This window comes from Alligator mississippiensis, chromosome 1, assembly GCF_030867095.1.
Source record: "Alligator mississippiensis isolate rAllMis1 chromosome 1, rAllMis1, whole genome shotgun sequence".
In the NCBI taxonomy this organism is placed as follows: Eukaryota; Metazoa; Chordata; order Crocodylia; family Alligatoridae; genus Alligator; species Alligator mississippiensis.
Window position 1 is genome coordinate 315,630,307 of NC_081824.1, and position 12,764 is coordinate 315,643,070.

At 41.9% G+C, this 12,764-nt stretch overlaps 1 protein-coding gene across 3 annotated transcripts in view; it reads left to right on the forward strand.

Annotated features, from left to right (window-relative positions):
- PCYT1B (phosphate cytidylyltransferase 1B, choline) overlaps nt 1-12,764 on the forward strand; it is a 62,470-nt gene extending 49,706 nt beyond the window's left edge. For all 3 annotated transcript variants that reach the window (XM_019495134.2, XM_019495133.2, XM_019495136.2), the window contains 2 exons: nt 1,727-1,915; nt 9,450-12,764. In XM_019495134.2, coding sequence (XP_019350679.1) covers nt 1,727-1,915; nt 9,450-9,662 — 402 coding nt within the window. In that variant the 3' untranslated portion in view covers nt 9,663-12,764. The remainder of the gene's footprint in view (nt 1-1,726; nt 1,916-9,449) is intronic.

The window sequence follows — 12,764 nt, forward strand, 5'->3', positions numbered from 1 at the left end:
AATTTACATTGCCATTTTTTTTACCATATATGTACTTTGCCGTATTGAACAGCCCTAGGAGAGCTAAAGAACGGTTTTCCTCGAGAGAAATTAATAGCACTGCCATTTATTCAGCTCCAGTTAAACAAAATTCACAGTTGGTGATGAACTGACTGAAAAATCTGCTCCCTCAGGGTTCATATCATCTTCAGAAAAACAACTTCAGTCCTACAGAGCCTTTAACATTTTATGTGATAAGTTGAGCTGCCAAAGAGCTCAGAAATTTTCTTCTAAAACCTCAGTGTTGAGAAGTTCAGGAGGTGGCAGGACCAACCTCCCTTAGGGTTGTTCGCATATGTAGGAGGTGTCTTGTAATCCTATGCTTCACTGCTTCTGTTTGTCATTTTCCTTTGAAGCACCAGCCATTGGCTTGGCAGTGCTGGTTTTCCTAATGGAAGAGAGAAACTGCACAGGCACAGGAGACTGGTAGAGGGGACATGGGGGGGCACGTGTCCCCCCTGAGATTGGCCCCAACTCAGAGCTGCTCAGGACAGGGCAGTTTTTCTGCCACGCAGGCCAGCAGCATGTTGGGGATGGGGAGGCACTAAGCCACAGCACAGAAGTATAGGAGTGGATATGGGGCTTTTGGCCCGTCCCCAGGCCCATCCACAAATTGTGCCTGCCCCCTTCCCTCCACCCCCCACTACACACACACACTCAGGAGGCACCAGTTACCCCTGCTCAAAGGTTCCTACCTTTGAAGGTCTTGCTCACATAGTGCCAAATCAACAGCCAGATCTGAATTAGGAAGGAATCTTCCCACAGGTCAAATTGGCAAGGACCACTGGGACTGCTGCCTTCTGTAGCATGGAACATGATCCTTTTTTCCAGATGATTGCAATAAATTGATTTTCTCCTATGTTATTTGGATGTTTTGTGGCTATGAGGTGCAAAAGATGTTGGAGTGGTCCTTCTGGACAATAGTTTCTTGTGAAATAGGCATGTCAACCCAGATCTGTCTCTTCTGCTGTGCTGTGTAGCATTACGTACTAATCAGCTCCCTCTTCCTCTCCAGTTCTTCACTGGAAGGACACCTGGGCAGTGGCTCAGCGCTTATTTATGTTATAACTAGGGGAACACCTATTATCCCAAATGCCTATTTTTGAAGACTTTTCTCTTTTCACAAGAGAAACTTCAGACTGAGATAGCACAAAGGGCTGCAAGGCAATAGTGGGATGGCACTTGCAGGAAGCTGTGGGAAGTTTTTATGTTGACTACCACAAGACTGAGTTATTTCTTGACTTGCATAAGCACTAAATTTACAGCAGCTTTAAACAATGACCTAGCTAATCTATATAATTATGTTATGTTTCACATTATATGAGTGAGAGAAAGAGAGAGAGCTTAAGGTGTTTTTAAACATAGTATAAATGCAGTACCTATGCAAGTGGGGAAATAACTCAGTCATGTAGTAAACAACATGCAAGCATACTTTCCTGTGGGAAGTTTGTATCTGTGTGTGTGCACACATGCATATGTGTATCTACACACCCACCTGTCTAATAATTTTTTTGGTGGAAAGTGGTAGCATGTGATAAAGCACTGAACAATAATAGATGTGTGTGTTAAAATATTAAAGGATAATATTCATATAGATCCTGTGCATTTTATCAATAATACTCTCTTCTTTTTCCCCCCCACATTCACTTGATTATCTCTTATCCATCCATATGTACTTTTCACCCAGGAGAAGAAATACCGCTTTCAGAACCAGGTAGACAAAATGAAGGAAAAAGTTAAGAATGTTGAGGAAAAATCAAAAGAATTTGTTAACAAAGTGGAAGAGAAGAGCCACGACCTCATCCAGAAATGGGAAGAGAAATCCAGAGAGTTCATTGGCAACTTTTTAGAGCTGTTTGGACCTGATGGAGCATGGGTATGTATCTACATCATTCCAGGCATAATGTCTGCTTTTTATTTATTTTCTTTGTTATTGCACAAACTTACAGTAGGTTACAGTAGGCTGCAGCCTTCATTTTGAAAGTCAGTAGAGCAAACCAAAAACAATTCCACTCATCTCAGCCAGCAACAACATGTGTCAAAACCACACTGCAAAGATCTCCCAGTTTGAAAGTCTCTTTTGAACTGCTGCTGTACTTTTATCTTTCGTAAGGCTCTGGTAACATTTATGCACTGCCCAGGTATGTTACATTCTGCATGTTAACATACATATTATGCAGTAGTACAAGGAAAACTATTCCCTGTAGTTCGCTGTAGGAATAGTTCTCCTTTTGTTATCATTAAGAAGAAATTAAACACATATAGCAGAGTGAGATGATACCATAAAAAATTGTTGCAGAGGGGCAAAGTATAAAAATCTGAATTTTGGATTATTTAAAACTCAAATAATTCTCCTTCTCTCTCATTGTCTGTTCTATGTGGTATAGTGACCACTGTTATAGTTAAGAAAAAAATTATATAAACTTACATTGAGGAATTATTTGAGACCTTCAAAAATGAATTTCAGGTACTTGTCAACCAGCAAGGCAATTTCAGGCAGGACTTCAAAGTTTTGTTAATTCATCTCTTGTCAATGATTCATTCAGCTTTACATAACACTTTTTATTCAAAGAGCTCAAGTTGCTCTTCAAAGGCTTAAAAAAAAGCTATAATTCCACAAAAAGGCACTGAGACACCCCAAACCACATCATGAATGAATTAGTGACAGTTAGGAGAAGAAGCCACCCACGAGTCTTTGTCACCCAGCTCTATTTTCTAATTAACCCAAGGGATGCAGTCTACTCCATCTTTTGAGATAATTCTCATGTCTGCTTCTTTGTGATGGTATAATTAATTGCAAAACCTTAATGTTCATGTAAAAGCAAACAGTGGTTTGGAAGTGGTGTTAACATATTAATTCCATCCCAACCAAATCTATGGTATATATGGAATCTGGGCCATCTAGCAAAACCCTAAAACATTTGTAAAGTTTTAAGTCTCATGCTTAAAGTTATGCACTTGTTTAAGGGTTTTGCAGGGTCATATTAAAAATAAACCCAGCAGAGGACCTCCTAGTGACATGAATAGACAATGTGCAAATTAACTCAAGGTAATAGTGTAAGCAAGCTATTGCCCACCAAAATGTACCCCAGAGTATGTGGGATTGATCAAAAGTGCATTGCAAAGGCAGTGGGTATGGATTCATTCATACAGTTCCCATTCATTTCAAAATGAACCTTGTAGCTGAAACTTGTACAAAGTTTTAATCATGTATAGGTTAAAAGATGAGGGGAACAACCACTGCATTCAACAAGTTAGAACTGTAAGAAGTAAATGTAAATTGCTGTTAGTCTATCAAAACAAAAAGAATATTAAATTCGTATGCTGACTGTTTTTGTTGTGCTTCTGCTTCAGGTGCAAAGTTAATACTGTAAGGTTAATACTGACCTGAAGCAGAATATCAGCAGGTTTTGCAAACATCAGTTAAGTTTCCCAACTTCGTGAGAAGTTAGATTGCATTACATCTGCTTTATAAATGAAAAATATAAAAAGAGTAGTATCAAAACACATATATGTGAATCTAAGCATCTTTGCTCGATTGCAGCTTAACCAGTTCCCTCAGTTGGCCACATTGTTTAGTATTCTAATGTATTATGCTGGGTCTAAAATGAGATTGTAAATCATTCAGAACAAGGGACTATGGCTTGCTTGTGCAGAAGGCACAGCTGTATTGGTAGTAGTGCAGAGAGGTGCCATCTTTGACCAACATGGCTGTGCTGAAAGAATTTCCAAACGCAGATACAACTGTACAAGCAAAACTTCTCTTTTAAAGGTAAAGCTTATTTCATTTCAGGGTGGGGAGACTAAACTATGCCAACTGAAGTGCAGTCTTGTCAGTATAGCTGTGTGCACACAAGTAACACTTTGCCCACGTCACACACTGCAGGGTTGTGAATTAGGAAAGAGATATTACCAGGAATGGCTAACAGACAGCAAAGTTGCTGAGGAAAGGGTAGCGTGATTAGTAGAACATTAAAAAGGGGAGAAGACCACTAAAAAGGAGAGAGGATCATTAACATCTGTGGAGTGAAGAGACAGTAGCAGGAATTAGCTAGGTTACAATGAGCCACGAAGTCCCTCAGCGCTGTCTCAAAGAAGTGTCACTGCCCCTCTCAGACAGCTGGTTTTAAATTAGGGGTGGAGCAGGAATCAAAAGAGGGGTACAACTGCACCCTCCCTGGATCTGCTCCTGGATGCCAGATATACAATAAAGACAACTGCAGAGCAACATCCCATAAAAGTGTCCACTAAAGAGTGAAATCACAGCTGGAATTGTTCTAGGGAAAGCTCTAGTGACAGTGAGTGGAGGTTGGTTGTTTTTTTGGGTTGTTTTTTTTAAATCAACTTAAACCTGGCAACTGGAAAGGCTTTCTTTTCCCCTAATGATAACTTGCTATTAGTGTCAAAACTGTTATTAATGTTAATTTGCCATAACACAGTTAGTTAGATGTTGCTTTTAATGTTGACGTTAAAAGTACAGAAATAGTTATAGGCATGTTAGATTCCTAGATCAGTAATTTGCATCCCATTAATACGCTATTATTATAATAACTGTTTGTGAAATAATACACTTTGTGCTAGCATCAATTTTCTAGAAGGTAAAGGCTGAACAACCCACCAAAATATCAATTTCTAGAAAAGGTCAAAAATGTCAGTTTTCAAACTTGCAAAGGATGCAGATATTTTATTTACTTATAATTTTGCTCACCAAGAGAGATTTATACACATTTCATTTCCTTTAGAGAGTCACAGGGGTGCTCCAATACCACAGTGATGAATGGGGTAGAAAAACTCCCAGCCAGGCTGACAGGTGTCATACAGTCTCCTACTTGCATACCAAAGTAAAGCACTAACCATATAGTGAAAGGTACTCTGGCTCAGTAGCAGTGAAAAAGATAACATCAGCATGGGACTGGTGGGTGTAACATCTTCTGCTATTCTGACTTAGATTGAAGATATTCCAAAAGGTGTCATTTAAAAAATATATTCAAATTTATATCCACATTGTTGAGATTTTTTTCAAAAAAACAGCCTCTGGTAACTTCTCAGCCTTTGCAGAGTTTCCCTGACCAATGAAGGGTTTGATGGCCAGTGTCCAAGCTGTCATTCAACTGCTAATGCTCAATCTAATCAAAATCCCAAACTGGAAACCCATATTTAGCATGTGCTAGATATTTAGTATGGACTCTAAAACTCATGAGTGGTCACACTCAAAACTTCATGCTGTCACTTTTCTTTCTTAAAGACATGGAGAGTTCCACACACAGTAAATACAATTCTGGCACTACCTCATGTAGCTTCCTAAGACCTAAACCCAATAAAGGCTCCACTATAGCCAGCACTAATGCACTGATTGATTGTATAAATATAATTGGGCAAAAGTGTTGTGACAAATAGCAAATTTTCCCAAAATACCATTTTGGTCATTCAAAAATGGTTTGAAAATTGTATCTAAATTTGCTGATTAGTTTCAGCTGGGGGGGGGGGGGGGGAAGGAGGGAACCCCCAAAATGTCAAGACCAGCTTTACAAAGTGCTAAACATAGTGCTGGTGAAGGTATTGGTTTCGTCGCTTCCACTTCTACATAACTAAGTGGTTAAAGCACTCACCAAGGATGACGTAGGTCCATGTCCCACCTCTTCCTATTGAAGACCCCATCTCCCACCTTCCAGCAGAGTTCTTTTAACCAGTAAAACCTGGATATCATAGGATATGGTGACTACAGTCCCTCTTGTTCAAATAATTAAACATTCACTGGAACAAGAGGTGGAACCACACCAGTCAATCTCTCAGGTGCATGTCTTAGCCGCTTCATTGTCTCAGTGAATACTTAATTCTTCTGTAGGCGTGACCTGCCACTTACAGGAACAAAGGGAACCCACCTAATGTACAATATAGCATAGCAAGTGGGACATCTGGATGCCAGTCCCAGCACCAGAGTAGGCAGGTTTTATGCAGAGTAGAACAGTGTGGACCGGAGGGCTGGAGAGTACTTCCACCCTGAATAGCCTAGGTTTTGTTTGTTTTGTTTTTCATGTTCATCAGGAGCAAATACAAATTTCATTTGATCCAAAACAGGTTTTCAACCTGGCAGCTAAACCGAAATGTTCCATTACTTGCACTGCCCTACGTGGAGATCCAGCTGGTGCCCCAGTCCCCACGAAGGCCTCTCCTTGCTAGGGCTGTTTCCATTGTTTGTGACGCTGCTCTAGGCAACAGGATCTTTGCCAGCATTGATTACATCCTTACAGTGTTCTGCAGTTGTTGGTACGATGAACCCACTCCCTTGCCTGAACACTGCCTCAGATTGGTAGGCTAGCAGCTTCTGCAGAGAGCAATCTCCCTGCTGAGATTTAGGAAGTGCTCTATATTTGGGCCACGCTTGAAACTTAGACAAATACACAACAGGCTTCTTGAACTAAAAGTGGTTTGGTGGTTTAAAACAGGCAGATGACATTTCCCCAGGTTGACTGAGAATACATTACAACATTTCATTGGACAACAGCTGGCAGACCCTCATCTTGCTTTGAAAACTGTTAGCTAAAAAAAAACACTTCTTCTGATTTTGCATATAAATAATTTGTTCCAAAGTTTTAGGGTTTGTTTACATGACAAAGCTGTAGTATTTTCATTTCAGGTATGTTTCTAAATTGTTTCAGTTAAACAGACTGAACAGACTGGCTGCATATTTCAATTTTAGTTCAACACAAGTCTATTTTAGTTCTTAAGCCAAATAAAAAGAGTGTCTACATAGAGACTGAACTACTGTAACTCAATCAGCTTGAAAACAAATCTAGAGTAGTGGTACAACTTCAACTTCTGCATGAAAAGACCTTTTTGTTTGTTTGTTTGTTTGTTTGAATCTTGGCTGCCATCAGCCACTAGCTTTTGCCCTCTGCATCTAGGAAAATAGGACATATTTAAAAAGCATGTTACCTAACACATTTAAAATAGCATGTTTCTAGCCAGTGGTTTAGATAAGCTTTTAATACTTTTAAATCTAAGTCATTTAGTCGTGGTCATTCTTAGAGAAAAGAATAAAATCAACTCTTCTTGGCCAATGTTAACATGTCTTAAACATGATCTACATTCCTATTTAGAAACATGCTAAAGATGACATAGCGGCAAACATATTCATGCATGATCTATTGTCTTTGTCCAGACACACCTCAGTGTGCGACTGTGGTCAGAGGAGGCCAGGTGGTTAGAAGGTGAACATGAGCAAGTGGTGGGAACTGGGTGCCTTAAAGTACAAGGCCCTCACAACAGAGAGTATAATTTAAGATAGTAGTCTTCAAATACCTGAAGGGATGCCATAAGAAAGAGGGAAAACACCTTTTCTCTCTTGCTACAGAGAGACATGGACTAGTGACTTGAAGTTGCAGAAAAGTAGGTTTAGAGTTGATACCAGGAAAATCGTCTTCACTGTTAGAAGTGAGGCGGTGGAATAGACTGCTTAGGGAAGTTGTGGACTCTCCATCTTTGGAGGTGTTTGAGAATAGACTGGATAAGGATTTTCAGGGATGATCAAGATGTAGCTATGCCTATGTTCTGCCTTGGGCATTTCCCATGCTTTTGGGCTTTGGTTTCCCTATGGGACCAGGAAAGAATTGTCCCCTTCTTTCTGCTACATCAGGCTTTTTTGTTGCTGTTGTTTTTAACCCTTCCTCAGAGGCATTGGGTGTTTGCTGAAACCCAGAGTTGGGATTTGGACTGGGGTGTGCCAGTGCTCCTTCTGGGACTTGGAGGTTCCTGGCCACAGGGTCTTGCCCCACTGCTCAGGGTCAGACCATATTTGGGGTCAGGAAGGAATTGCACTCCATTATCAGACTAGCATGGACTGTGGGAGAGTTTGCCTTCTTCTGCAGCAGGGATGTGGCCCTTTTCCTGCGCTCTCTGAAGCATGTTTTAACAACCTGTGCAGCAGCAGGGCATTAGCCATTGTGGTCCCTCTGCTTTAGCTGTGGCAGGTTGGGGTGTTAGGACTTGTGTGGTGTGAGGATTGACTATGTAGGTTTGCTAACAGGTTAGACAAAGGATTTGTATATGATAGTTTGGAAAGGGGTGATCCTGCCTCAGGGAAGGGGTTGGAGTACATGATCGCTAGAGGTTCCTTTCCAGCTCTATTTCCCAATGATACTATGATCCTCTGTAATTCGATGACTTCGTTTTTAACTCACAGTGGAGAAGTTAAAAGTTAACCTCAAGAGAGGCAGCAGAGCAGGGTGAAGGGGAGTGAGTGTAGGCTATGAATGAAATTATCTCCAGCAAGTGGGAATATAGTAAGTATCTTGCATAAATTAACGTTTTATTTAGCTATATGAGGCAAATTTTTGTGCAGTGATGCTCAGGCTTTTCCAGACCTGCCATATTTCAACTAAACTTGAATAATATTCCTAAGCATGAAGAGTTTTCTCTATCAATCCTCACTGACGTTATTTTCAGTATAAATGTTTTGCTAGCTCCATAAATGGTCCAGTAGCATTCATTTTTTTTCTGTCTGGAGGACAGGGGCTCTCTCTGACTTGGTGTCTATAAAGATGCTGTATAAAAAAAGAATGGCATCTTCTGGTTTACAAAGTCCTTTCCTTGGTTGAAATTCAGGCCCTACTGACATCGGTAGGGAAATCCCTATTAATTTGAACGAGTGCTGGATTTCACTTCATGCCTATATGCAGTATTTTTCCTCTCTCCTTGCTACAGTGACAAGGTGAAGGTCAAAGGTGTGCTCACATGCAGTTAACTGCCAGTGCTGCACCAGGCTTGCAAAATCTGACCATGGGCTTCCAATAACTTTTGATTCCTGGTGGTATTGCAGAAGCAACCCATTAGGGGCAGTAGTAAATAGATCTATTCTGCCCGTCCATCAGTAGAACTGTTAACTGCATTACAACAGTAGGCTCAAATCCTGTACTTGGTGGGCACGTCTACAAATACATTAACATGCTTTAGTTAATGCGCATTAAATCTAGTACCTCCATTATGAGTTACTAAGAGAATGTGCATTAGCCTGTCTGAATGCACATTAACTAAAGAGCATGGGGCACCTATATACAAACATGGAGGCTGCTCCAGCATGTTGGCATTCCAGCGCATCAACACAGACTCGATTCATTAGAATGAATCACTCAGAAGGGATCAGAGAAATTATACTGAGCCAGGAAGTCAAGTGATTCTCTCCACGCTGCCTGACTAGAAATGCTGCTGCCACTGCCAGGTAGTTGGTTTTAAATTTTCAGTGCAGCAAAAATCAAAAGGGGGTGCAAGTGCACCCATACACCTCCCCTGGATCCACCCCTGCCCTCTTGCTCTGCAGAAAACAGCCCTCCCCCTAAACTGGGCTTCCAGGTGGGCAAACCATCCAACCATGGTGAGTTAGTCACAGGGTCTCTTCTCAAATTGCCTTTCAGAAACAGATGTTTCAGGAGCGAAGTGGACGGATGCTCCAGGCCTTCTCACCAAGACAGAGCCCAACCAGCAGCCCAACACGAGGCCGCTCACCATCCCGCTCTCCATCACCACCCTTCCCATGGCTCTCCAATAAAGCCTCGCCTCCTTCTTCTCCCAAAGCCGCCTCAGCCTCCATTAGCAGCATGAGTGAGGGCGATGAGGATGAAAAATAAAGTAAGAGTCATTTTAAAAGGGGCAAAAGAACCCCAAACACAAAACAAAAAAGAAAACAGTCATGTAACCTGCAACTGGATGGAGGGAGAAGAACAACAAGGGGGATATTTCTGACAGATGGAAATGTGCACTAATGAGGAGACATTGTCTGGAGACTGGAGCACTGCCAGAGACAGGATCTCAGGAACAGCTTCCCCCGTCTCATTTCCTCATGGTGCTCAGGAATGCCTTAAATGGCATTTGCCAAAATGGCACTGGACACCTCACTGAAACATAAACCTTTGCACCAGTACCTCTTGTTAATCAATATTTAGTGCTGCTGCCAGCAGGATTGGCCAAAAGTGTCAGGGACCATCTTGAGCAGTGTAGGGGAGCCCCAGATACAGACAGGCCAAGCAGCAGTGATACTGTGGGAAGCAGATGATTCACCTGCATTCACCTGGACCCTACTAAACTTGTATGCAACTAAGTATCTCTTTTCAGCAACTGAAGGCTTCTTCAATCCAGGAACTATTTTTCCCCTTTAAAAAACAAGAAAGAAAGAAAGAACGAAAGAAAGAACGAAAGAACGCTTCACGAATTCGTGAAAGAAAGAAAGAAAGACAAAACCAAAAAACCCCACCAAACCATGCCTGGGGAATGGGAAACTTGTGTAATGGGCACTAGTAATATGTCGAATATAGTCAATCTGAGGACTGTTGCTTGTTGACCAAGCCTTTGTACAGGGCATTTGTAAAGGCTGAGACTGTGTGAATCCCACTTGCTTTATCAATCTTATCTTTGGTCCCTCATGCCTCAAACGCTACTTGCTGTACATTGTTTTTCTCCTTGGTGTTGATTTGAAGGCTGCAAAGTAAATAGGAGAATGTCCAGGCTGGGATTTTTTTGTTTGGAGGGGAAAAATAATTTTATCAAGTTGGTTATTTTATTGCTCAATTTAAAGGTATAAACAGGACCCAGAGGCCCTCAAAACACTCTTTTCCTGGAACAACCACAAAATTGTCAGACTGTAAATGCAATAGTGTTCCCCCTCCCATGTATTATGAGTAATATCAAACTTAAGTAAAACTTTGGGCAAATCTCTGAATAATATGAAAATCTGTACATGCTATGCTTTTTTATAACAGCATATACAATACATGTATACACAGCCATACATGCTGCATTCCCAGCTTGGGATTCTGGCAAATGGCCTTCTGGCCTCATGATAACCAAACCTGGGGACACCCAACCGGAAAAATATTGAAAACTTCATGAATGGGATTCGGGACTAGGACTTTCTGCTTTCCAGAAGAGTATCCCTAAATCCTTAAAAGAATCACAAGGACAACAACTTTAAGGAGTTTTCTCCCTTTTACTGTGCCTTGTTGAAAACATTCTGCATCCAGATGCAACTGGCTTCAGGCTCCACCTATACCTTCTCAGTAACCACCTGGAGAAGTTCTTCTGAGATTATATACCTGCTCTTCTGAGCTCCCTGTTCCTTCCAGCCCAGAAAGCGAGTTAGAAATTGATTTTTGGTAGCTTCAATATCTCAATAGGACTGAAATCTGCTTCATCCTCTAGGGGATTCTGCACAATACTTGATGTTTCTTTGAGCATTTGGGGCACCAAACCAGAAAAGGCAGGCACCCTAATATTTTCTGTATGCAGCCTGTAGAAAAGCCAGAACAAGAGAAGCAATGACCAACAGGAGCAAAAGCTATCTGTTCCACTGGGTTCCCTTGAGCTACGATTATGTTCCAGGCTGAAACTTATAATAAATTTGAATATCCTTCACTTTGTTGGTTTCCTGCCCACAGAGGCATAGTGATCTCTTTCAGCAGCTGGAGCAAGGGAGGTAGGAATGGGATTATACTGACCGCTGGAGAGCAGAGGGGAGGGTGGACTCAGGCTGCTACAGCTGAGGAACAGGTACCAGCATGAACTCCCCAAGGGCTCCTCCTTATGCCCCATTCTCCTCCGCATCTGACGCAGGGCTCAGCCCTCCACAGCAAAGCCTCTTTAGGGTGGGGGGGGCAACATCTCACCCTCAAACCCCAAACACACTGCTGGGTACAGGGTCATAGGAACCATAAGAGAGTCAGGCAGGGGTAGAGCTGCATCTGCTGTGGCAAAGAAAGCTTGGAAACATTAGTTGCCATCAGCAGGTTCCCCAGTCACCGGGAAGCATTTTGTACTAGGCTCCAAGCCAGCCCTGAGTCACTCTGTCCCCCACCCCCCATATGAATTCACTCCATAAAAACCAGCAGCTTTCTCTGAAGCAATCTTAGCCAGGCTCTTAGCCAACTGTCACAAGACTATGAGGGAAAGCTCATGTTGCATAACTACCTTTCTGGGGATTAAAAACAGTCCCTATACAACACAGCAACAATGGGCACTAACACAATGCCAGGTGAATGACTTCATTCATGTGACAAGACTGCTATAGCCATTTTGACTGCTGCCTACCGTGTGTGATTGGATCATGTGATTAAAAACCTTCCCATCTGCCTTAGACGACATGCCGCTGTGATTTCAGATGTGGGGTGCACTTGATAGTTTCTACGATTTCAGCGAGTCTCAGTCCTCCCATCCCAACCACCCCTTCACAGCGAGAACAGCCTGCTCTCTACTGATGCAATTTACAACCAGAAGCCATGGCCAAACAAAGTGGAGGCAGTCAAGTTTCAGCATGTACACACACATTCATTTTGAAACCATTCACCATGCAGCAGGGCATGTAAAAAGAAAACACCAGGCTTGGTTCATAATGGGAAGCTGGAAGAAGAAATGTACCGAAACGACCTTCACGCTCTCTCATTCACGGGCTGCTTGCCCAGTGACAAAGGCACAGAGCTGTGCCAGACATTTTGTCTGCATTTAGGATAATGATAAGCATGAGCCTTTGTTCTAGTACAAACACCAACATCCATACGGTCTCCAACTGCTCACAGATAGGGCGGCAAACTTGCCATTGGCTCTGGACGCAAGGACAGTGATTTTGCACTTTCTGGTCATGGTCAGGATTTATTTTTTTTTATTTGTAATGAGTGTTGCATTAGCATGATCCTATTTATAAGGCCAAGTTCCATGTAGAAAATAAATGGAAGTACAACAGA